We start from the raw sequence: 26,619 nt of genomic DNA on the forward strand, positions 1-26,619 counted from the left end.
GCCGATCTCACGTTTCACAGCTTTTATTACTAGAGCACCAGCATATTTCATTGCACTATACAACTGGGAATAAGGCAGTAATAAAACAGGACCAGCTAATAACACAAATAGGTAAGCGAGACCAAAAACCAACTAAAGCTAACTATTCTACCTTAAAAGCAGGGACATCTGATGAGAAGTACCAGTTACTTACCTGTAATGTCTTTGTACATACCATACTTGGGTCTCAGTGCCATTCTTTCTTGCACGTCAAAGTTATCCAAGATTGTATATTTAGTTTTTTTCCTTAATTTTGTACCTTTGCGGCTGATATTGAACAAATATGAATTTAATGTAAAACTTAATGTTAAAAACAAGATACATGTATACATATAGAGTATGAAACTTGACAAAAAGATCTTTGCCAATAGCATATATTAATGTCATAATTTCAAAAAGAATGAACCAGTCATGCAAATTGAGAGATTCTCCTAACAAACATCAGACGATTGAACAAAGGGGGTCATTCAGATCTGATCGTTGCTGTGTGATTTCGCACAGCGGGCGATCAGATCAGAAATGCGCATGCACCGCTACAATGGGCATCGGCGGGATTGTGCGAAGGATCCATTCGTATGGGCGTACGCAAGGTGATTGACAGGAAGAGGCTGTTTGTGAGAGGCAACTGACCGTTTTTAGGGAGTGTCCAGAACAACGCAGGCAGGCTCAAGCGGTTTCAGGGAGGGTGTCTGACGTCAGCTCCGGCCCCAATCAGCAGGATTCTATTGCACTGGAGGAGTAAGTCCTGGGCTGCGCAGAGACTGCACAAATGTATTTTTAGCAGCTCAGCTACACGTGATCGCACACTTGCACAGCGAAAATACACTCCCCCTGTAGGCGGTGACTATTTGTACGCAGGACAGCAAAAAACGCAGCCCAGCAATCAGATCTGAATGACTCCCAAAGGCAACATGAAAAAGATTAGTGCACAACACAAACACAATCATTTGTCACTGATCAGGCCTGACTTATGAATATCTTGAAATACAGAGACAAATACAGAGGGCTCCTCCATCTAAACCTGTTTACCTCTTGTAGCAGCAAATGCAAAACCAAGTTAGACCCATCAGGAAGGCAACCAAGGCGAATGTGAGCACACTGATATAAAGGACACTCCATTCTGCAACACAAATGAACAATTAGGTCCTACACTGTGCGTGCACTGCTCTGTGCCATCAGAATTATAATCTGTATGACGCAATCATCTGCAGGATGCAGAGATAATGCTGCGAGACACCACCTGCGTTATCATGTTGCTGACTGCACATAACAGTTTAACAGTGTGTCTCAGAAAACTAACATGTCAGCCTGCACTGCACAGCAGCCATGTTCCTCAGCAGCCCAGTCATCTCCATGGATACTGCTGAAAAGAACTGAATGTTGGAGCCATAGCCTGGTACAGTAGGGGCATCAGTCTGATGTGGCTATCTGTGTTACACTGCAGGGGGGGAGATGTACTAAACCTTGGAGAGTGATAAAGTACCGGCCAATCAGCTCCTACAGGCTGTGTTTGAAAAATTACAATTAAGAGCTGATTTATTGGTACTTTCTCTGTCCACTTTATCTCTCTCCAAGGCTTAGTACATCTGCCTCATGAACTGTTTATTATAATGGCCTGCAGTTTGCTCTGCTATGTACTTATTGCTTTCTTTTGCACTTAACCTTTCATTTTTGTATATTCACAACATTGTCACAAAACGTGTCATGGCTGTGCCGCTTTATTGTATGTTTTATACATGTGAATAAAAAGTAAAAGAAAACAAATGACCTGCAGCTATAAGTAGCAGATGGGATGTGATGAGGAGGTAGAGGAAGACAGTATGTGGGGAAGTGTGGTGAGTTATCCGGAATGGGAAAAGCAGTTGGCCAGTGCATTAGGGGACTGGCTATAGCAATGGATACCGAATAGAATGTACTCACCACAATTGCTCTCTCCATCACTTATATAACGCTGGATCAAGTTCTCCATCCAAAACGCATAGCAAAGACAGGATTTTGTGATTGGATCACAGTGTCCATGGCCCGAGCATTTCAAAAGACAGACTAGTAGACAAAAAGTAATTAGGGGTCACCTGTTTTATTGGAATCCTGCACATATTTGGGTAAATGTATTATAACGGTATGGATTGTACCACTATAACACTTCCTGCTTCACCTCATTACCGAAGCGAAGCAGAAAGGGACATCAACAAGATGTAAGAACATCTTGTCTGCTTCCAGTGATGTCCCCCGAGCACACAGCGCTTCAGCTCAGTGCACCTGTGTGGGATCTTGCTACTCATGCTAAATTCCCTGCGAACTCCAGTGCCGACACCCGCCACAGCCAGGGACAGGACCCTGCTCTGGTCTATGGGCATCGCCACCTACAGCTGTCGAAATAAACAGCTGCAGGTGTCGGAACGGTCAGGGATGCTGCCCGTTCATACACTGCCCTCACATATCAGCCTACTATCTTTCAGATAGCAGCGCCAATATGGACAGGGGCGCATAGCACCCCTGTCACTGTGCACTCTCCGCAGCCTTCTTACATGGGGGAGAAGCGGTATAGGCGCTGATACCGCTTCTCCCCCATAGTGCCTGTTCTTACATTTACCCCATGTCTATTGATTAAAATAAACATGTCTGGATGCCAAATCAGTTTTGTACGTAGAATGGAGGGAGGCACGCACTTTGTTATACTAACATGCACTTTATCCAAAAGTTTTGTAAAAGGGCAACAATTACAGTATATTTGCAATAAAAAAAAAAGTACATATTAAGTAAAATGCTGAATTATTAATTGGATGAAATTAGAACTATGAATTATTCATGGTTTGTAGATGATAGATATGATGCAAACAGAGCATATGCCAACTTTCTTTCCAACATAATAAAGCAGCAAAAATGAGGACTGTGTAAAATACTGTACATTTCTGTGACACACACACACACATATATGCAGTATACAGATATCAGGATTTTGGTACTTTGGTACTTATCCCTTTCTCCGATTCCACAGGGGCCACTGGAGCGTAGTTACAATGGGGAAATAGTAGGCAGTAATTGGGAGCTGGCACTTTAAAATTCTTCACTCTGTGGCTAGCTCCTCCCCTACTATCTCCCCTCCAAGCCAGTCTACGTAAAACTGTGCCCGAGGAGAGCTGGAATAAAAAACCTTAAGGTAGAGGAGGTTAATGACGCCCTGTAAACCAGGATAACACAAACTAAACCTGGAACAGAACCTAACAAAAAAAACAGGTTAACCTGAACTCAACAAGCAGGCACCTAGTGATCTGCAGACCTTTAAGCAAAAAACAAGGAGGAAACAGCGCTGGGCGGGCGTCCAGTGGCCCCTGTGGAATCGGGGAAAGGGATTTATCGGTAAGTACCAAAATCCTGATTTCTCCTTCATCCACTAGGGGCCACTGGAGCGTAGTTACAATGGGGACGTCCCAGAGCTCCCAAAACGGGTGGGAGAGCGCTGAGACTCCTGTAAAACCGCTCGGCCAAACTGTGATGCAGAGGCCGCAAAAGTGTCAAACTTATAGAATTTGACAAACGTATGTCAATCCGACCAAGTAGCCGCCCGACATAAAGTAGTCATGGAGACCCCACGGGCAGCCGCCCACGAAGGTCCCACAACGCGCGTAGAGTGCGCTGAAATGGAAAACTGAGGCTCCCGAGCAACCACCAATAAGACCGTCTGATGGTCAGATGTATCCAACGGCCCAGCTTATGCTGGGACCCCGGCTATTTAGTACGGGAGCATCGTACAGAACAAAGAAGAAAACACTTCATCGAATAGCCGAAGACCTCTGTAGAGAGAGTCGGCGAGCCCTGACAACATTCAAAGAGGGACGAAAACACCAGCGTCAGATTTATATGAAAAACGGACATCCCCCCTGGAAGAAACGACCGCTGAGTCTGAAGCTCAGCCGTAACCCCAGTCAAAAAGGGGTAGTTGCCAATAGAGTACTCCCTGAAAGAGAGCCCGAACTTAGGGCCGCCATGCTAATTTCTTTTGGGAAAAAAACGAAAGAGCAGAGACCTAAAATTCAGGTCAACGTAGTCTGAAGCGCAGCCGAGCAAACCACCCAGAGAAAACCAAAGATGACGGCTGAATGGTAAATCAAAAGGGGAAAACCCCTGTTATGCACACTATGCCCCTTAAAGTTTCCCAAAGTGGCAAAAGCGAGAAGAGGTAACCGACTTCCGAAATCGGGGCCTAGTAGGCATAACCGAACTAGGGAACTTCTCCCTTCTGAGGTCTCGTGAACAGTCACGCCATTAAACGAAACCAGTGTAAGATTGAACAAAGAAAAAGGACTCTGTTGAAGTAGACAGTCCTGCAGAGGAAGGAGCCAAGGCTCCTCTACTGACAACAGGTGCAGGCTGGATCTTTAAGTCATGCGCGGCCAAACCGGAGCCACCGGGAGGACTAGCGCGCATTCTCCTGTGTTACCGAAAGTGAGGTAGAAATAGAAAAGGAGGCAAGATAGACTAACCAGACACTCCAAGGAGCCCTGAGAGCATCCTCGGCTATTGCCGCCAGAGCTCACGTCCAAGAGTAGTAAAGGGTTAAAGAGTCAGTCAGAACGCCCTGAGGTCGATCCGGAATCTCCGCCAACAGCGGACCAGCTGACAAAACTCCGGGGAATGTCCCTTCACCCGGGAGTCTGACCTGGCGGCTTGACCTGGAAAGAAGATTGTTGTCCTCCGCTCAGAGGGGAATGTAGGCGACCACTCATCGAGTCGCAACTTGACTGAAGAAAGAGAGTACCTGGTCGCGAGGAAGGAAAAAACCTCTGACGGACCGAGTTTAGAACCGTCTACGAGGAGCATAAACTGGACCCGTGTCGAACCAGAAGCTCCTGGATCCTCCGGATATTCAGAAGCAACCTAATCTGCAGAGTGGAATTCCAGCAGTAGATTGTCCAATTAGGGAACAGCGCCCAATGTGGGGCTCGAACCCACGACCCTGAGATTAAGAGTGTCATGCTCTACCGACTGAGCTAGCCGGGCTGTTGAAAATGAGTATCCTGTAATGCGAATCTGAGAAAAGCCCGATGAGGAAACCCAACGGAGTTCAGTAAACAGGCATCCTTGAAGACAAGGGACGCGTAAAACCCCCTTTCTTCTTCAAACTAGCAATCACAGACTGAAAGGATTCTAAGGCCAGAATAGGCCTGGCCGAGCCATCTGGCTTCGGCACGGGAAAAGAAAACAAAGGCCTGAGAAATGCCCCGATTCAAATGATATGTGAAAACAGGGATCAACACCCTTTGCGGTTAGAAGCATCTGGAGCGCCGCCTGCAGTATGACTGTCTTGTCATCGTAAACCGTCCGACCCATGCCGAGGGACCCCTGAGACGGTTGGACTCCAAAATCGAGTCTGTAACCGCCCAAGCCTTCCCAGTCCTCCCAGTAGGAACACCGACAGGCGCCTACCCTGGGACCCCCCAGGTGGTAGGAAAGTCTGACCTGCGGTGGGTGTGTTGGATTACCTAAAATCAGACTGGACCAAGGATGCTGAACCTCTGCTTCAGCCTGCTACCATGAGATCCCTTGGCGACGAAGATACCGCCCCTGACTTGGAGTCGAAAGCCTGAAAGGGCACGGAAAGATCTAAAGGAAAGACCGGTAAAGGTCCGTCTTGGAGCTGGGGCAGCAGTAGGGGAAAGAAAAGTGGACTTACCCCCAAAGGTTCGAGAAATCATGAAGGAAGTTCCTTCCCCTGAACCAGCTGCCCCTTAGGATTCCATGTTCACCTGTCACTGTCGCAGCCCCAGAGGTCGTCGGGTTAAGACAGCCCAGGTGAAACTGCAGGTTCCGAGTATACAGACGTGGGGACCTCAAAAGAATATAAAGCAGAATCGTGATTCTGATCTGTCCCAAAGCATCAGTTGATCCTGATGCGAATTATCCTGTAACCTAGAGGACAATTGTTCCACAACCTACCTGCTCCGGACAAGGTCGAACCCCTGCTGTCGCATAGGTCTCTCAGATGGATCCCTCAGCAAGGTTGCCCCAGGAAAAACGGCAGCCTGTTGGACCGGCGATACATTGAGGGGTATACCCTGGAGAGGCCTGATATCGTTTCCTGCTATTTGCGGGAAAAGGATAGGCAAACAAACATTGTTCGATACCTGAAACTGTGAATTCGGATGTTTCCGGCCGCCTACCGGAGCATGCCCAGCTCATTCGAAACTGAACAAGTCGCTGTCATTTCTTCCTTGGCGTCAAAACCCCGAGGGACCTGAAGTGACCGACCTCTTTATCTACAGCACCAGACGAACTGCTGTACAATACGCCTCAATATCCTGAGATACTGGTTCAGACTCCACCGAAACATAATCAGTATCTCGTGTAACATGGAGGTTAGCAAGATCCTTTTAGAAACCTGAAAACGTGCAGTCGGATGTCTCCAGGACCCAGAGACACTGGTTCGGACCCCACCGGAAACAGACATCCTCAGTATCCCGGACATCTATTGCCTCCTTCAAGAGAGGTCTCTCATCCGCAGCGTCGTGTAACACTGAGGTTAGCAACCTCCTTTTAGAAACCTGGGGAGAAGAAATGACGGACGGGGTCTCTGGTAATGGTGACCTTACCTGCATAAGCTGAGCTGTTCCAACAGGAACGTCCTGCAGCTGCATTGAGGGCTAATCAGATGGCTCCACCGCACAATCTACACATAACAGGGAATTCTCTGTCCTGGGTGTTACGTTTAGTTAAACGAAAAGAGAAAAGACAGGTTAAAGAAGTGTAACCCTCTATAAACTCTGCACTATAACGTGCCCTGATAGGCACATATCCCTTAAAGTTGGTGTTTGATGGAATTCAATCTGTGTTCAGATGTCCCAGCTATAAGCGTACCGAGCCACTGCAGCTATTTGGCTGATACCACACACATTCCCCCAAATTACACACAGTATTATTACCAAGTGAAACAAAAGAGTAATAAAGGGGTGACAACACCCGCCCTGTATGTAGTGTACTGCTAACTTAGTAAGCTCCGCTGGTTGCCCAAAATGGCGGCCAGCCTGTGAGTAAAGCCGGGGGAAAAATTAATGTGGCAGGGTGAAGATATGTGGGACGTGAACCCAGATCTGCGTTATTATAATAAATGTCGGTGGAGCTTGTAGTGCAAATATTCAGTGAGTCTAACTGTGCCCTGATAAAGAGCAGTAGTGAGCTGACTCCATATTCCATAAACAGGGGACTCCGTGTTGAATTAACAGCCATAGCACCCCTGACAAAGGGGCACTGACCTGAGTCAGGTTTAAGCCCCCCCCCCCCCACTATGGCGCCTAACTTTGAAATCAACGGCGCTAGTTGATAATATATATACATATCTAGATATATATAACACAAACTATATAAAATATAATATAATATACATACAACAAAATATGTATATATATACACACAATACAACTATATACATTTATATATCATATATATATGACCTTAGATCACTGAGAAAAGCTACTCACTGCAGTGATGAGCAGACCCTGACAATCACAGCCAGCAGTGGAGTCCGGGTAGAGGTTTCCCCTGCAGAGAGGAAATGGCCGCCAGCACCAAACAGAGCCGCAGGTGGCCGCCGGGAGCCGAGGTCCAAGACGGGAGGAAGCCCTGCCCCCCGTTATGGCGCCCAATTTAAAAACTGTAACCGTTCAATGTGCCAAGTCAGCGGGGAGCGTCCTGCCTCCCCCGCCGGTCACCCGAGCAGCGGCCGTGGAGCTGAACCCGTCGAGCAAAGCGGGAGAAAGCTCCGCCCCCTATCAAGTTCAAACCAAGCAAACACCAGCAGGAAGTGCTCCGATGTTCAAACTACCAAGCTTCCGCGCAAACTCAGCGTGGAGCGCCCGATGGCCCTGCGAGTCGCGGCCGGGGAGCGGGGGCGCTTAGCCCGCTGAGCCGAGCGGGACCAAGCACCGCCCCCCAGCAATGTTGTCTTTGGTAGGACTTGATGTATGGTTGAGGTGTTCAGGGGATTAGAGCCACACGGTCTTGTTCCAAAACTACAAAGGTGCCACTAAAATAAATTTTCTGTTCAGCACCTGCAATTACACAGCCCCATACAGTATGAGTGGAGGGGGGTTAGACTAAGGACCCTGAGCGTGGCCCCCATGTATGGGAGCAATGTTTGTACTCACCGCTGCTTTTTGCAGGATCCCGATGGAGTGGCCCCGACACGCGCCACACGCAGCGGTGTCCGGCCACTGATACTCACCGCTGCCATGCTGCCGGAATCTTCTGCTGGTGGAGCGGCCCGACACGCGCCGCACGCAGCGGTGTCCGGCCAGCTCAGGAGAGCTCAGTGTCTCCCTCAGCCGGGGCCCATCCCGAGCCGCACGCAGCTGCGATGGGACCCCGCCGGCAGCTCCCGCGGTGCAGACTGGCAGTGGCAGAGCTGCCAGTCTGTGTGTGTGTGAAAGAAAAATAATAAAGAAAAAATTATTCAGCTAAAACCCAAGTGAACCAGCTCCCTCGGGCACTAACTAAGACTGGCTTGGAGGGGAGATAGTAGGGGAGGAGCTAGCTACAGTGTTAGAATTTTAAAGTGCCAGCTCCCAATTACTGCCTACTATTTCCCCATTGTAACTACGCTCCAGTGGCTCCTAGTGGATGAAGGAGAACATGAGCACAAACAATGGGGGTAATTCTGAGTTGATCGCAGCAGGATTTTTGTTAGCAGTTGGGCAAAACCATGTGCACTGCAGGGGAGGCAGATATAACATGTGCAGAGAGAGTTAGATTTGGGTGGGGTGTGTTCAATCTGCAATCTAAACTGCAGTGTAAAAATAAAGCAGCCAGTATTTATCCTGCACAGAAACAAAATAACCCACCCAAATCTAACTCTCTCTGCACGTTATATCTGCCTTCCCTGCAGTGCACATGGTTTTGCCCAATTGCTAACAAAAATCTTGCTGCGATCAACTCAGAATTACCCCCAATGCGTAATACAAGTCTTACCAGTAGCATCTACTCTGATCACCTTGTAGAGTAGGAAATCTGCCTTCTCCTTCAGCAGCTGCTTCTGCAGTGTACGGGCTACATCCGATGCTTTTCGTATTTTATGTCCACTTTGGACATGGAATAAAATGACAGTGCTGTTGGAAAGATAAAAAAACACTTGTATCTTCTGAACCTTAATGTCAGAGTCCAGTACATTGAGGAGGACGGCCAGCTGTCTCACTAAGGTGTCTTTCTGTTGCTCACTCAGCTGACCGACTGCCACCTCTAAAATCAGCTCTACCAAGTTCTGTTTCCTCGGATCTTTGAAAAAAGTTAAAATATTACAGAAAGGAACGTAAAATACATAGTTACAGTTGTGCTCATAAGTTTACATACCCTAGCAGAATTTGTGATTTTCTGGCCATTTGTCAGAGAATATGAATGATAACTCACAAACTTTTCTTTCACTCATGGTTAGTGGTTGGGTGAAGCCATTTATTGTCAAACAACTGTGTTCACTCTTTTTAAATCATAATGACAACAGAAACTACCCAAATGACCTTGATCAAAAGTTTACATACCCTGGAGATTTTGGCCTGATAACATGCGCACAAGTTGACACAAACGGGTTTGAATGGCTACTAAAGGTAACCATCCTCACCTGTGATCTGTTTGCTTGTAATCAGTGTGTGTGTATAAAAGGTCAGTGAGTTTCTGGACTCCTGAAAGACCCTTGCATCTTTCATCCAGTGCTGCACTGACGTTTCTGGATTCTGAGTCATGGGGAAAGCAAAAGAATTGTCAAAGGATCTGCGAGAAAAGGTAATTGAACTACAAAATTAGCAGCACAGAGATAAGGTCTGAATCGGGCCATATGTCAACTAGTTAGATGTTTCCTTTCATTTGCAAAGCTGCAGTAGAAAACAGAATGCCAGAATCTGGCTGCCATAGGTTATAGTCCATTTTACAATTGCACCGCCCCCTGGACAACTGAAAGATGCCAAAAATTGGAACCTCTAAAGTAAGTTATATACATCCCCCCCCCCCCCACATTCACATATGCACACCAAATGTTCAAAGTGAAGTGTTGCTTAAGCTGAATTATATACATCTGGGTGACACTACCATCATATCATTGTCTGCGGGTCACAAGGTTACCCCTGCGTGGCTCAAATCACAGAAGGACCTAATCCATAGAGAGCTACTGAAAAAGACTGACGACAATTCTTATAATATCTTCTGGTAGCAGGCGTAGTCAGTAGTCAGAGAATAGTTATCACCAGAGGCAGAACTCAGGGAGGCAACGGAGTCATCTGCCGTCGGGCTCCTGCTCTGAAGGGGGCACCTCTCCTCCCATTCTGTGACACCATTGTATTAAGTTAATTCATAGTTGCCGCTATCTCTTCAGTGGCCGACTTCCTCACTGGTCCCTGCACCTTACAAATCACACCCTCTTTATTATACTGTGGATACACATATTACAAGTGTCACACCCAGGATTAGAAACCGCAACCTATTACACTGGAAGCAGACACCTTACTGATGAAGCTGTGTGCTCCTGTATAGGAAATATGAGAATTTTAACTATATGAAGTTACTTCTCTGACAATTACAAGTAACTTTATATAGTTAGAATTCTCATGTTTCCCGTACAGGAGCAAATAACTCCATCAGTAAAGTGTCTGCTGTCAGTGTAACAGGTCATGGCTTCTAATCCTGGGTATGACTACTAAGAAATGTGTGAATTAAAATAAAAGACAATTAAATGTATAAATACAGTATATACATTTTTTTCAGAACATACACACACACACACACACACACACACACACACACACACACACACACACACACACTTACCGTATTTTTCGGACCATAAGACGCACTTTTTCTCCCAAAAAATGTGGGGGGAAAAGTATGTGCGTCTTATGGAGCGAATAAGACGTTTGCGGGTAGCGGGTAGTGGCGGCGGCCGGCGGGTAGCGGAGGCTGGCGGGTAGCGGCGGGTCCTGGATGCTACTGCTGCGCCGTCATCAGCAGAGCGTCATGTAACTCCCCCGCTCCCTCATACCTCCTCCCTCCTGTCGGGTAGCGGCGGCCGGCGGGTAGCGGCGGGTCCTGGATGCTGCTGCTGTGCCGTCATCATCAGAGCGCAGAGCGGCCACATCTCAGCAGCAGAGCCAGCGTCATGTGACTCCCCCGCTCCCCCCCCACCTCCTCCCTTCTCAGGAGACGCAGGGAACCACTGGTACTGTGTGTGTGTGTGTGTGTGTGTGTGTGTGTGTGTGTGTGTGTGTGTGTGTGTGTGTGTGTGTGTATATTCTGGCTCTGACAGAAGGCTGCACTGTATTCTTGAGTCTGAGAAATCCCAGAAATATCTCTTAGAGGTCAGAATATTTTTTTTTCCAGTTTTCCTACTCTAAAAACTAGGTGCGTCTTATGGTCCGGTGCGTCTTATGGTCCGAAAAATACGGTATCTTAATATAGAAAATAGGGGGGGCACCAATATTTATCTTGCCTCCGGGCAACTGGGATGAATTTACGCCACTGGTTATCACTATCAGAGGCCACACTCAAACACTGACAAAAGAGAAACTATTTAAAGTATAACTACAAAAATGGTGATGGGACTTATAATGAAAGGTCTGTGTAGCAATGCCGTTGTTTGCGCAGTGGAACTCCAGAAAACCCTACAGCACATGCCTTACCCTGACTGCATGCTAAACCCACTGTTGCGTACAGAGCCAATGCTGCACAACCAATGAAGTGTATGCCAAGAAAGCCTGTCTTCTGGGCGTGTTATGGGAATGTCACAGGTATATCAATGAATGCGGCTATGTTCCCAAATACAGATCCACACCATAGAGGCCTTGTTTAGAAGGAAACACCAAGCAGGTCATAGGCTGTCACTAGTGTCGATGATTGATGTGATGGTGGTGAGTTCAGAACCACCAATGCAGTTGCACTGTCCACAGACAATAAAAGTGGTCGTCTCAGCGCATGTACTTTCTATTGCATGCTGGTGCACAAGGGGAAAGCTGAAATTAGCATTTGCATATTATCGCTCCCATGGTACCAATGGCGCCTGTTGTTACAGACACTAGAGCGTCCACCTCTAAACCAGGCCCCATGTCCTGCTTGGTGGAAGGAAGGTAAACTGGGGAAGAAACAGTAGGTATGTCTGACATTACAGTAGCCTCCGACCAGGGGCCTAATTCAGACCTGATCGCAGCAGCAAAATCTTTCTCTAATGGGCAAACCCAAGGTCACTGCAGGTGGGACAGATATACCATGTGCAGAGAGGGTTAGATTTGGGTGGGTTATATTGTTTCTGTGCAGGGTAAATACTGGCTGCTTTATTTTTACACTGCAATTTAGATTTCAGTTTGAACACACCCCACCCAAATCTAACTCTCTCTGCCCATGTAATATATCTGCCCCCCCCCCCCCCCCCCCTGCACTGCACATGGTTTTGCCCATTACAATAAAAATTTGCTGCTGCAATCAGGTCTGAGTTAAGCCCTTAGTTCACATCTGGAGATGTAACGCTTGTAAAGCAGTGTGACATTAAAGGAATGTAAACACTGTATAGACAGGGAGAAACTATAATAACCATTTACCAATAGAAATAATGGTGTGCTCTATACCAGAGTGAGACAAATCTAGCACAATATGGTTACTTATACAATACTTATTTATCCACAGTGACCACTATATTCCCAGTTAAAGCTTGCTATTATGCAAGGAACTAGTCAATTCCCTATAGCAGTGGCTTCCAAAGTCTGTCCTTAAGGCCCAGGGTTTAAGGCTATCCATGCATAAGCACAGGTGTCTTCATTAATACCTCAGCCAGTTCAAGTATACTATCTGTGCTCAAGCATGGATATACTAAAAACCTGGACTGTTAGGGTGCCTTTAGGACCTTGGGAACCCCTGCCCTATACCATAGTTTTTATCTACTTGTCCTTTTATCTTTCATACCAGGACGCACTTCCACTGTTGCCGTGTCAGTAGCGGACTCTCCTTTGGCATCCGTGACCTTCAAATGAAAGAGATATATTCCTTCTACTAGGCCGCTGAGCTGCAGGACTGGCTTGTGCTCAGATAAGTCCATCACATCCTGCCAAATACAGACGCACAAAGTTTATGATCTGGAAGATATTCTAACCAGCTGTGAAATGGACTGAAAGTAAAATATATGTTTTACCTCTATATTAAAGAACAGGTCAGACTGTTGTGAATTACTTTGTATATTTGCAGTTTAGTTGTAAAATAAATGTGCATCTTATCAATAAAACAATCATGGTTAATAGGGTAACAATGAATGGTATGCAGTGTAACAGCACCCATAGACATGCAGACATGTACAGTATGTTTGACCACACAAGTGGCACCATATAGCAGGGGTATTCCTCGTGCAGCCCTATAGCTGTTGTTGAACTATACATCCCAGCATGCTCCTTAGTACTACATAGAAACTCACTGTAAATCAACATTTAAGGAGCAGTATATAAAAGTTTGGAAGAAATTTTATCAGTACGAGGACAGAAATGAAAAAGACGCAAGACATCTCATTTTTTAACAAAACTGGTCCTATAGGGTTGTGTGGTCAACCAAACAATAGTATGACACACTGATTGGATTTGCTCAATACAAACAATCCGGTTGTAGTTGATTATTTTCTGTTGCTTGTTTTGTGTAACACAAAGCTGCTCTCTGAATGCAATTGTTTCCAATTCAGATAACACTGCCGGGTTTTAGGATCAGAGGTAACAGAAGTGAACAAGTCCGCCTGCCTATATAAATACATGCATGAAAAATACAAAAGAATGCTAGAGAGCTACAACATTGTTTTTGGAGGCTATGAACAAGCAAATACATTGGGCAGGATGTAATGAAATCCAAGTTGGCCAGAGGTGCAGGTTTACGTCCGAACGCGGACATCTTTTTAAAGCGCAATAATTTACAAGGCATGTCTTTGCCTTGTACATGATTGCCGCTTTAGAAAAACATCCAAGTTCAGCCAGGAACCCGCACCCCTGGCCAGCACTGAGACTTTCATTACATCCTATGCATTCATTTCATCTGAAGGTGGAAAACCCCCTATTGCTGGGACAATTCAATATCAAAGATCTGCATTATGATCTATAACTGATTAGCGAGAAATTGGTTTATGTCATCTATCTGCATCTTTATTTCATTACTTGTAATAGAAGTGTATGTAAGTACCCCGGCTGCTGGACTCTGGCCATCTCTCGTCCACTGGTATGACACTATTCCCTGATCATCAAAAGACTCTGATCCATCCAATGAAATGGAGCAATTAGGAAGCACAAGAACATGTGTCCCACCAGCATAAGCTTTAGGAGGGCTGTTTTTTCCTAAAACAAAAATAACAAGATTTACACTTACCGGTAAATCTATTTCTTGTAGTCCGTAGAGGATGCTGGGACTCCGTAAGGACCATGGGGAATAGACGGGCTCAGCAGGAGACATGGGCACTTTAAGAAAGACTTTAGACTCTGGGTGTGCACTGGCTGCTCCCTCTATGCCCCTCCTCCAGACCTCAGTTAGAGAAACTGTGCCCAGAGGAGATGGACAGTACGAGGAAAGGATTTTTGTTAATCCAAGGGCAAGATTCATACCAGCCACACCAACCACAACGTATAACCTATGACAAACTACCCAGTTAACAGTATGAACACACAACATAGTCTCGGTCCAAACCGATGAACTATAATATAACCCTTATGTAAGCAATAACTATATACAAGTCTTGCAGAAGAAGTCCGCACTTGGGACGGGCGCCCAGCATCCTCTACGGACTACGAGAAATAGATTTACCGGTAAGTGTAAAATCTTATTTTCTCTAACGTCCTAGAGGATGCTGGGACTCCGTAAGGACCATGGGGATTATACCAAAGCTCCCAAACGGGCGGGAGAGTGCGGATGACTCTGCAGCATCGATTGAGCAAACAGGAGGTCCTCCACAGCCAGGGTATCAAACTTATAGAACTTTGCAAAAGTGTTTGACCCCGACCAAGTAGCAGCTCGGCACAGCTGTAGTGCCAGGATCCCTCGGGCAGCCGCCCAAGACGAGCCCACCTTCCTAGTGGAATGGGCCTTAACCTATTTCGGTAACGGCAATCCTGCCGTAGAATGCGCCTGCTGAATCGTGTTACAGATTCAGCGAGCAATAGTCTGCTTTGAAGCAGGTCCGCCAACCTTGTTGGCTGCATACAGGACAAACAGTGCTTCTGTTTTTCTGATCCTAGCCTTTCTGGCCACGTACATTTTCAAAGCCCTGACCACATCAAGGGACTCGGAATCCTCCAAGTCACGTGTAGCCACAGGCACGACAATAGGTTGGTTCATATGAAAGGATGAGACCACCTTAGGTAGGAATGACGGGTCCGCAACTCCGCTCTATCCATATGGAAAACCAGATAGGGGCTTTTATGTGATAAAGCCGCCAATTCCGTAACTCGCCTAGCCGAAGCCAAGGCTAACAACATGACCACCTTCCAAGTGAGAAATTTCAACTCCACTGTTTTAAGTGGTTCAAACCAATGTGACTTAAGGAAACTTAACACCACGTTAAGGTCCCAAGGCGCCACCGGAGGTACAAAAGGAGGATGAATATGCAGTACTCTCTTCACAAAAGTATGTACTTCAGGTAACGATGCCAATTCCTTTTGAAAGAAAATGAATAAGGCCGAAATCCGAACTTTAATGGAGCCTAATTTTAGGCCCAAATTCACTCCAGTTTGTAGGAAGTGAAGAAAACGGCCTAGATAGAATTCTTCCGTAGGAGCATTCCTGGCCTCACACCAAGAAACATATTTTCGCCATATTCGGTGATAATGTTTAGACGTCACGTTCTTCCTAGCCTTTATTAGCGTAGGAATGACCTCATCCGGAATACCCTCTTCCGCTAGGATCCGCCGTTCAACCGCCATGCCATCAAATGCAGCTGCGGTAAGTCTTGGAACAGACAGGGACCTTGTTGTAACAGGTCCTGCCTTAGAGGAAGAGGCCACGGATCTTCTGTGAGCATTTCTTGCAGATCCGGATACCAGGTCCTTCGTGGCCAATCTGGAACAATGAGAATTGTTCTCACTCCTCTTTTTCTTATTATCCTCAACACCTTGGGTATGAGAGGAAGAGGAGGAAACACATATACCGACTGGAACACCCACGGTGTCACTAGGGCGTCCACAGCTACCGCCTGAGGGTCTCTTGACCAGGCGCAATACCTTTGTAGCTTTTTGTTGAGACGGGATGCCATCATGTCTATTTGGGGTAGTCCCCACCGACTTGCAATGTGCGTGAAGACTTCCTGATGAAGTCCCCACTCTCCCGGATGCAGATCGTGTCTGCTGAGGAAGTCTGCTTCCCAGTTGTCCACTCCCGGAATGAACACTGCTGACAGAGCGCTTACATGATTCTCCGCCTAGCGAAGAATTCTGGTGGCTTCCGCCATTGCCACTCTGCTCCTTTTGCCGCCTTGGCGGTTTACATGAGCTACTGCGGTGATGTTGTCTGACTAGATCAGAACTGGTCGATTGCGAAGTAAGATCTCCGCTTGACGTAGGGCGTTGTATATGGCCCTTAGTTCCAGGATGTTGATGTGAAGACAAGTCTCTTGACTTGACCAAAGTCCTTGGAAATTTCTTCCCTGTGTGACTGCTCCCCAAGCTCGGAGGCTCGCGTCCGTGGTCACCAGGATCCAGACCTGAATGCCGAATCTGCGGCCTTCCAGGAGGTGAGCACTGTGCAGCCACCACAGGAGAGATATCCTGGCTCTGGGAGACAGGGTGAATCTTTGATGCATTTGTAAATGAGACCCGGACCATTTGTCCAGTAGGTCTCATTGAAAAGTCCTCGCATAGAACCTGCCGAAGGGGATGGCCTCGTACGATGCCACCATCTTCCCCAGGACACGGGTGCAGTGAAGCACTGAAACCTTTTTTGGCTTTAATAGGTTCCTGACCAGAGCTATGAGCTCCTGAGCCTTTTCCATCGGAAGAAAAACCTTTTTCTGTTCTGTGTCCAGAATCAGGCCCCAAAAGGTCAGACGCGTTGTAGGAACCAGCTGGGACTTCGGAATATTGAAAATCCAGCCGTGCTGTTGCAACGTCCTCACTGACAGTGACACGCTGTCCAGTAACTTCTCTCGAGATCTCGCCTTTATGAGGAGATCGTCCAAGTATGGGATAATTGTGACACCCTGCTTGCGCAGGAGCACCATAATTTCCGCCATTACCTTGGTGAAAATTCTCGGGGTCGTGGAAAGCCCAAACGGCAACGTCTGAAATTGGTAATGACAGTCCTGTACCGCAAATCTCAGGAACGCCTGGTGAGGAAGAAAAATCGGAACATGAAGGTAAGCATCCTTTATGTCCAGGGAAACCATCCAATCCCCCCCCCCCTCCAGGCTGGCGATGACCGCTCTGAGCGATTCCATCTTGAATTTGAACTTTTTCAAGTACAGGTTCAGGGATTTCAGATTCAAAATGGGTCTGACCGAACCGTCCGGTTTCGGAACCACAAACAGGGTTGAGTAATACCCCTTTCCTTGCTGGAGAAGAGGAACCTTGACTATCACCTGTTGCAGGTACAATTTTTGAATTGCAGTTAACACTAACTCCCTTTCTGACGGAGAAGCTGGCAGAGCCGATTTGAAAAACCGGCGAGGAGGCATCTCTTCGAATTCCAGCCTGTATCCCTGAGAAACAATCTCTATTGCCCAGGGATCCACCTGTGAGTGAACCCAGACGTGGCTGAAAAATCGAAGACGTGCCCCCACTTGATCTGATCCCCCAGGGAAGTCCCAGCGTCATGCGGTGGATTTTGCAGACGCAGGGGGGGACTTCTGCTCCTGGGAACTAGCTGTGTGCATCTTTTTTCCCTTGCCTTTACCTCTGGCAAGAAAAGACGATCCCCGTACCTTTTTGCTTTTATTTGAACGAAAGGACTGCATTTGGTAATGAGGTGCCTTCTTAGTATGTTGTGGGGGAACATAAGGTAAAAAATTCGATTTACCAGCCGTAGCAGTAGAGACAAGGTCCGAGAGGCCTTCTCCAAACAACTCCTCCCCCTTGTAAGGCAACGACTCCATATGCCGCTTTGAGTCGGCATCCCCCGTCCACTGTCGGGTCCACAAGAGTCGCCTAGCAGAAATAGACATAGCATTTATTCTGGAGCTTAGTAAACAAATGTCTCTTTGAGCATCCCTCATATATAACGCAGCATCCTTGATATGCCCTAGGGTCATTAGAATGGTATCCTTATCTAGGGTCTCAATCTCCGTAGACAAGAAATCTGTCCATGCTGCGACAGCACTACAAACCCAGGCCGATGCCACAGCCGGCCTAACAATAGTACCAGAATGTGTGTAAATGTACTTCATGGTAACTTCCTGCTTACGATCCGCAGGATCCTGGAGGGTAGCAGTATCCTGGGAAGGCAGTGCCACTTTCTTGGATAAGCGTGTCAACGCCTTGTTTACTTTAGGCGAAGATTCCCATCGTATCCTGTCCTTTTGTGGGAAGGGATACGCCATAAGTATCCTTTTGGGAACTTGTAGTCTCCTGTCTGGAGATTCCCAAGCCTTTTCGCACAATTCGCTTAGCTCAAATGAGGACGGAAAGGAGATCTCAGGCTTTTTCTCTTTATACATGTGTACCCTCGTGTCAGGGACAGGGGGTTCCTCAGTAATATGCAAAACCTCTTTAATAGCCATGATCATGTAACGAATATCTTTAGCCACTTTTGGCTGTAATTTTGCATCCTCATAGTCGACACTGGAATCTGAATCCGTGTCGGTATCTGTGTCAGTGATCTGGGATAATGTGCGTTTTTGAGACCCAGAAGGTCCCGGTGCCACTGGGACAGGCATGGTCTGACTAAGTGACAGATCCCTAGCCTCAGTCTTGTCTAATCTCTTATGCAATAAATTGACATTAGCATTCAAGACATTCCACATATCCATCCAGTCCGGTGTCGGCGTTGCCGATGGCGACCTGACAATCATGCACTCCCCCTCCTCCGTAGGCGAGCCTTCATCGTCAAACATGTCGACACACGCGTACCGACACACTCCACACACACAGGGAAACTCTTTTCTGAAGACAGGTTCCCCTTTAGGCCCTTTGGAGAGACAGAGAGAGAGAGTATGCCAGCACACACCCCAGCGCTATATGACCCTGGAGAAAAACACAGAATGTTTACCCAGTAGCGCTGCTGTAATGTATAATCGCCAATTATGTGCCCCCCCTCTACTTTAAAACCCTCTTTCACCGTGTGTCAAGCAGGGGAGAGTCCGGGGAGCTTCCTCTCAGCGGTGCTGTGGAGAGAAAATGGCGCTGGTGAGTGCTGAGGGAGAAGCCCCGCCCCCTCGGCGGCGGGCTTCTGTCCCGCTCAAACTTAATAAAATATGGCGGGGGGTCTTTTATATACATGTACAGTGCCCACCTGTACATGTATATAGTCATTTGCCATATGAGAGGTATTCACTATACAGTGACCGGAGTGTGTGAGGTGTATGGGAGCAATGACGCACAGCTGCAGTGCTGTGCGTTACCTCAGTGAAGCACCCAAGGGCTTCTGCCGCCTCAGTAGTCTTCTTCCTTCGTTTCTTCCGGCTCTGTGAGGAGAACGGCGGCGCGGCTCTGGGATGAACGCCCAGGACGAACCTGTGTTCCACTCCCTCTGGAGCTAATGGTGTCCAGTAGCCGAGAAGCAGAGCCTATCATTTAAGTAGGTCTGCTCCTCTCTCCTCAGTTCCTCGATGCAGGGAGTCTGTTGCCAGCAGAGCTCCCTGAAAATAAGAAAAAAACCTAACAAAATGCTTTCTTAGCAGGAAACTCAGGAGAGCTCCCTGTAGTGCACCCATCTTCCTCTGGGCACAGTCTAAAACTAAAACTGAGGTCTGGAGGAGGGGCCAGTGCACACCCAGAGTCTAAAGTCTTTCTTAAAGTGCCCATGTCGCCTGCGGAGCCCGTCTATTCCCCATGGTCCTTACGGAGTCCCAGCTTCCTCTAGGACGTTATAGAAATATATATTTATGTTATGTACATAGGTAACAACAAAATATAGGTATATAATTATTTTAAAGATTTCACCATACATTTTGGACCTTCAAGGTGTCCAAGTAAAAAGACTGCGATACCCAAATACATTACCTTCATGTGACAGCAATTATCTGTACTAATGCATAGCTTTTTGTCAGAATGGAACATGTGTGAGATACAATAAGGCTGTGTGTACTTTGAAGGAAGACTTTTTGGTATGTACAGAAGACTTAGGAAGCTGTAACAATGGCATTGTAATATGTTACCTTCTATTATACCATGTAATAGAAGGTAACATATCTCCATCTATTACATGGTATAAGCTCCAGTTAACATGGAAATTACAGGTCTCATATAAATTTAGCACTGATACAGTGCTGCATAAATATATGTATGTGTATGTACATTTGAAACAAATACAGGTTGAGTATCCCATATCCAAATATCCGAAATACGGAATATTCCGAAATACGGACTTTTTTGAGCGAGAGTGAGATAGTGAAACTTTTGTTTTCTGATGGCTCAATGTACACAAACTTTGTTTAATACACACAGTTATTAAAAATATTGTATTAAATGACCTTCAGACTGTGTATATAAGGTGTATATGAAACATAAATGAATTGTGTGAATGTAGACACACTTTGTTTAATGCACAAAGTTATAAAAAATATTGGCTAAAATTACTTTCAGGCTATGTGTATAAGGTGCATATAAAACATAAATGCATTCTGTGCTTAGATTTAGGTCCCATTGCCATGATATCTCATTATGGTATGCAATTATTCCAAAATACGGAAAAATCCTATATCCAAAATACCTCTGGTCCCAAGCATTTTGGATAAGGGATACTCAACCTGTACAAGGAAATACATAAAGGGAATAACACATCAGCCTTGTTTTTCTAAATCTTTATTCACATTACGTTCATTTTCTATCACATTTAACTTTCCTTTTTCTTTGAATTATAATATTTTGCTCTACTATTAATAAAGGACATATTTAAGTCCCACAAAAACAATAATTTTAAACATTGATTTAGGTTATTGGGCACTGAAGCCTTTATTTGATATAACTGCTGTAGATATACAATTTGATAACAACAATTATATTAAAATTTGTTAGTTGGGTTGAGTGCACCTCAAATTGTACCTGGTTTCTCCTTCTTTTCCCCTCTCTATGGGGACTTGATTCCATATCCAAGTTCCATTGTACCACTCCGTCTGTAGTCCACTTAGTATATCACTACTCTCCATATTCCTTCACTCGCTGGCTCTCAGGTAAGTCCCTGCATGATCCGGGGGAATCTACTCCTCTTCGGGAAAGGCGGTCAACCATAATTTAATTAATTTTGTTCTAGAGTGTCTCAGCAGCAGCCCTACCTGCTTACATATTTAATATCCTAAATAATTTGAATTACTGGTACAAGTTGTACTGGATATGCTAGAGATGGAAATGGGGTGACAGATGGGTTTTACCTCACATAAAACAGAAAAAGCTTGTTGTAAAAAAATGTAACCGTGTACATAAAAAATGATTTGCAATAGTCAAAGACAGTCTTGTGTACACATCTCCGCTTTAGCTAATCTCCATACTTACCTGCCTTGACAGTTACAGAGAGAATAGCTGTGCTGTGTAATCCTTGATGGTCTTTGACAGTCAATAGAAAGTGATATGTACCAATCTGCAGGTCAGACACAACAGCCACTGGTTTCTCACTGTCCTGAATGCTCACCACAGTTGGACCACTGAAATAATGACAAAGAAATCACTTAGTCGGTTTCTTAAAGCTATACAAAATGATGTCTCTTTTTAGATATGAGCTAATAATAATAATTGTGTAATAGTACTGCAGATAACAGTGTAATTAATGTATATTTAACTAAAACTGAAAAGAAGCAATCTGTTTTATTATAGAAGACCACATGGTCAGTCAGGTAGCACAGCTCTGCAATACGGTGACAGATTGTGGGGTCAATAAGAGTCCTAGGGGTGACAGCACAATTCTAATTATTAAGTGAAAACCAGACTTCTTACAAATAAAATGAACATGGGGTAAGAGGAAAATGTCACTTCTATAACATAGAGTATGTGAGCAAATCTAAGTACAAGTCTATAAAACTAATTAAATTGTTCACAGACACATTACTGGCAACCCCCAGTACCTATTACAGTGGGCATACAGGGCCTGATTCTTTATAATTTGCAAATGTGAAAACGCATGCACTGAGCGATTATCGGCAGACTGCGCATGCGCTGCGAACACAATGCACATGCGTGAAGACCAAAGTGCGAATCACAGGCACAGTCAAATGCGACCGCAAAGTAATTAAGAGGAAGTGACCGTTTGTGGGTGGTAACATGGCGTTTGTGGGGAATGGTTGGGAAAACGCAGGCGTGTCATGGCCATTTTCAGGGTGTGCATCTGACGTCAGCTGCGATCGCTGCAATGAAAAACATGGTGCCTGGTGCAACTGCAATTGCATTATTTTGAGTAGTGTGGATCAACCGCAGTTGTCGATGGTGCTCGATTTCTCCGTATGCATCACAGTTATGCGAATGCAAACACAAATTTGCAAATGCAGCGGGAGGTGTCTTTTTCCTTTCTTGGCAGCTCTTCACATGTGGTTTTTAGTAGTAGCAGTTTTGAGTCAATCGCTATTTCAGCCTCAATAGCGATCCGTACTGAATTAGGCCCACAATCAGAGAACATCAATGCCACTGTAATGCTGGGTATACACTGGGCAATATGTCTGCCGTTCAATTGAACGGCTGACATATAGCGGGCGGGTCAGAGACTGTGTACCCCCGATATGTCTGTGAACGACGTCAATCATAGACATATCTTGGTGGCCATGCAGCACAGCTAATGGCTGATATATCTGCAGATACATTGACGCATCCTGCTGTGTGACTATCCGTACACTTCCTGCAGAGGATGCCAGTGACTGACAGCACAACTGGATGGGCACATGTAAATGTCCGCCCAGTTGTGCCGTGATGCACAACACATTGGGCCGACAATCGGTAAGTGTGTATGCACTTACTGATTGTCAGATAGATCGGCGGACCAGCCGGACTGCAATCCGTCGGCATAGTGTGTACCCAGCTTAAGAGACACTGCAATGAGAACACAATGTTTACAATGCAAAAGTTAAAAAGTATCAAATATTGATTCTATTTGTAATGTATAAGTTGCACAAATGGTGGTAACAATATTTTGTACCTGATGTTGTCCCATTCATAGGAGACAATGCCGTGATCATCTCTACTTTTACTCCCATCTAAAATAGTAGATTTCACTGGGAAAGTCAGTTCTTTATCAGGCCTGGTCTCTGCTACTGGCGGACTGTTACGCTCTATGAACACAATACAGAAATGTCTTTCATATTACACACATATCATATACAGTACTGCACTGTGTTTTATCCAAAGCTGAATGCTACATTAGTAAAGGTATGGGATCTGCTATCCAGAACACTTTAAGGGTTTTCCTGGGCTAGTGGATTGGTCCACATTGTGGAGCACTTTGCTTAGAATAGCCAGCTTAAACATTACACCAGCCTGATTATATACTGACTCTAGCAAGTATCTCTTGTAAATGTTCATTAATGGTCTCCGGAGTCACCATAGAAAATGCTCAGGGAGTCTGATTCAGGTGTGGTTGGAGGTGCCATCACTTCTACTTACATGGAAGTAGCAACGATGCACTAGTATGGTAATGCAGCAGGAGGCGTCTAAGTAGATGCCTCCCGCTTGCATTAGTAATAAGTTCTGCATTCAAGGACCCAGCCTCAGATCATCTGCAACACCATCAGCCATCATCTGCATGTCTCATGGGGTCACCCAAGCCGGCCACCGCAGATCCAACAAAGGGACCAGGAAATATCTATCTTCCGACAGAGATCATGGCCTCGTCACTCCCCCAAAATAGAGGCGAGATGCCTCCATTTTTGGGAAACAGCAGCAGACTGTCAATCATTGACAGTCTGCAGCTGATCTGTTTCCAACTTCACAGAACCGTACTGCACATGCGAAGTATGAGTCCAGAGAATGAACAAAAAGAGGATTTTGGTACTTACCGATAAATCCATTTCTCTGAATCCTCTAGGGGACACTGGAGTCTTATACAGTAGGGGTGTGAAGCTTGCAACCGAAGGTGTGGCACAATCTAAAAAATAAGAATTTACTTACCGATAATTCTATTTCTCATAGTCCGTAGTGGATGCTGGGAACTCCGTAAGGACCATGGGGAATAGCGGCTCCACAAGAGACTGGGCACAAAAGTAAAGCTTTAGGACTACCTGGTGTGCACTGGCTCCTCCCCCTATGACCCTCCTCCAAGCCTCAGTTAGGATACTGTGCCCGGACGAGCGTACACAATAAGGAAAGATTTATGAATCCCGGGTAAGACTCATACCAGCCACACCGATCACACCGTACAACCTGTGATCTGAATCCAGTTAACAGCATGATAACAGAGGAGCCTCTGGAAAGATGGCTCACAACCACAATAACCCGATTTTTGTAACAATAACTATGTACAAGTATTGCAGACAATCCGCACTTGGGATGGGCGCCCAGCATCCACTACGGACTATGAGAAATAGAATTATCGGTAAGTAAATTCTTATTTTCTCTGACGTCCTAGTGGATGCTGGGAACTCCGTAAGGACCATGGGGATTATACCAAAGCTCCCAAACGGGCGGGAGAGTGCGGATGACTCTGCAGCACCGAATGAGAGAACTCCAGGTCCTCCTCAGCCAGGGTATCAAATTTGTAGAATTTAGCAAACGTGTTTGCCCCTGACCAAGTAGCTGCTCTGCAAAGTTGTAAAGCCGAGACCCCTCGGGCAGTCGCCCAAGATGAGCCCACTTTCCGTGTGGAATGGGCTTTTACAGATTTTGGCTGTGGCAGGCCTGCCACAGAATGTGCAAGCTGAATTGTGCTACAAATCCAACGAGCAATAGTCTGCTTAGAAGCAGGAGCACCCAGCTTGTTGGGTGCATACAGGATAAACAGCGAGTCAGATTTTCTGACTCCAGCCGTCCTGGAAACATATATTTTCAGGGCCCTGACTACGTCCAGCAACTTGGAGTCCTCCAAGTCCCTAGTAGCCGCAGGTACCACAATAGGCTGGTTCACGTGAAACGCTGAAAACAGCTTAGGGAGAAATTGAGGATGAGTCCTCAATTCCGCCCTGTCTGGAAGATCAGATAAGGGCCTTTACAGGATAAAGCCCCCAATTCTGACACGCGCCTGGCCGAGGCCAGGGCCAACAACATGACCACTTTCCATGTGAGATATTTTAACTCCACAGATTCAAGTGGTTCAAACCAATGTGACTTTAGGAACCCCAAAACTACATTGAGATCCCAAGGTGCCACTGGAGGCACAAAAGGAGGCTGTATATGCAGTACCCCTTTTACAAAACGTCTGAACTTCAGGAACTGAAGTTAGTTCTTTCTGGAAGAAAATTGACAGGGCCGAAATTTGAACCTTAATGGACCCCAATTTTAGGCACATAGACACTCCTGTTTACAGGAAATGCAGGAATCGACCTAGTTGAAAATTCCTCCATCGGGGCCTTACTGGCCTCGCACCCCGCAACATATTTTCGCCAAATGCGGTGATAATGCTTTGCGGTTACATCCTTCCTGGCTTGATCAGGGTAGGGATGACTTCATCCGGAATGCCTTTTTCCTTCAGGATCCGGCGTTCAACCGCCCTGCCGTTAAACGCAGCCGCGGTAAGTCTTGGAATAGACAGGGTCCTTGCTGGAGCAGGTCCCTTCTTAGAGGTAGAGGCCACGGGTCCTCCGTGAGCATCTCTTGAAGTTCCGGGTACCAAGTCCTTCTTGGCCAATCCGGAGCCACGAGTATAGTTCTTACTCCCCTCCGTCTTATAATTCTCAGTACTTTTGGTATGAGAGGAAGAGGAGGGAACACATACACTGACTGGTACACCCACGGTGTTACCAGAGCGTCCACAGCTATTGCCTGAGGTTCCCTTGACCTGGCGCAATACCTGTCCAATTTTTTGTTTAGGCGGGACGCCATCATGTCCACCTTTGGTTTTTCCCAATGGTTTACAATCATGTGGAAGACTTCTGGGTGAAGTCCCCACTCTCCCGGGTGGAGGCCGTGCCTGCTGAGGAAGTCTGCTTCCCAGTTGTCCACTCCCGGAATGAATACTGCTGACAGTGCTATCCCATGATTTTCCGCCCAGCGAAGAATCCTTGCAGCTTCTGCCATTGACTGCTTCTTGTGCCACCCTGTCTGTTTACATGGGTGACTGCCGTGATGTTGTCCGACTGAATCAACACCGGCTGACCTTGAAGCAGAGGTCTTGCTAAGCTGAGAGCATTGTAAATGGCCCTTAGCTCCAGGATATTTATGTGAAATGATGTCTCCAGGCTTGAGCATAAGCCCTGGAAATTTCTTCCCTGTGTGACTGCTCCCCAGCCTCGCAGGCTGGCATCCGTGGTCACCAGGACCCAGTCCTGAATGCAGACTCTGCGGCCCTCTAGAAGATGAGCACTCTGCAACCACCACAGGAGGG

The 26,619-nt window shown here is 46.2% G+C and overlaps 2 protein-coding genes and 1 non-coding gene across 4 annotated transcripts in view; 1 reads left to right on the forward strand and 2 right to left on the reverse strand.

Annotated features, from left to right (window-relative positions):
- Nucleotides 1-13,052, forward strand: part of MRS2 (magnesium transporter MRS2) — a 287,514-nt gene extending 274,462 nt beyond the window's left edge. Inside the window, exon 11 of the mRNA XM_063923259.1 lies at nucleotides 12,967-13,052. Within this exon, the coding sequence (XP_063779329.1) occupies nucleotides 12,967-12,996 (30 nt within the window). The 3' untranslated portion in view covers nucleotides 12,997-13,052. The remainder of the gene's footprint in view (nucleotides 1-12,966) is intronic.
- LOC134928033 (dyslexia-associated protein KIAA0319-like) overlaps nucleotides 1-26,619 on the reverse strand; it is a 49,468-nt gene that overhangs the window by 1,577 nt on the left and 21,272 nt on the right. Inside the window, exons 4-11 of one of the 2 annotated variants that reach the window (XM_063923257.1) lie at nucleotides 23,284-23,416; nucleotides 21,657-21,805; nucleotides 14,212-14,363; nucleotides 12,964-13,102; nucleotides 9,001-9,303; nucleotides 1,960-2,082; nucleotides 1,069-1,159; nucleotides 215-306 (exon numbers count right to left, since the gene is read on the reverse strand). In XM_063923257.1, the coding sequence (XP_063779327.1) occupies nucleotides 215-306; nucleotides 1,069-1,159; nucleotides 1,960-2,082; nucleotides 9,001-9,303; nucleotides 12,964-13,102; nucleotides 14,212-14,363; nucleotides 21,657-21,805; nucleotides 23,284-23,416 (1,182 nt within the window). Of the gene's footprint in view, nucleotides 1-193; nucleotides 307-1,068; nucleotides 1,160-1,959; nucleotides 2,083-9,000; nucleotides 9,304-12,963; nucleotides 13,103-14,211; nucleotides 14,364-21,656; nucleotides 21,806-23,283; nucleotides 23,417-26,619 lie in introns of both variants that reach the window. The other variant, XM_063923256.1, reaches the window with a different exon arrangement.
- Nucleotides 4,968-5,040, reverse strand: TRNAK-CUU (transfer RNA lysine (anticodon CUU)). Its single transcript has one exon. It is a non-coding gene; the product is annotated as a tRNA-Lys (tRNA).

Source organism: Pseudophryne corroboree, chromosome 5 (genome assembly GCF_028390025.1).
Source record: "Pseudophryne corroboree isolate aPseCor3 chromosome 5, aPseCor3.hap2, whole genome shotgun sequence".
Classification (NCBI taxonomy): domain Eukaryota; kingdom Metazoa; phylum Chordata; class Amphibia; order Anura; family Myobatrachidae; genus Pseudophryne; species Pseudophryne corroboree.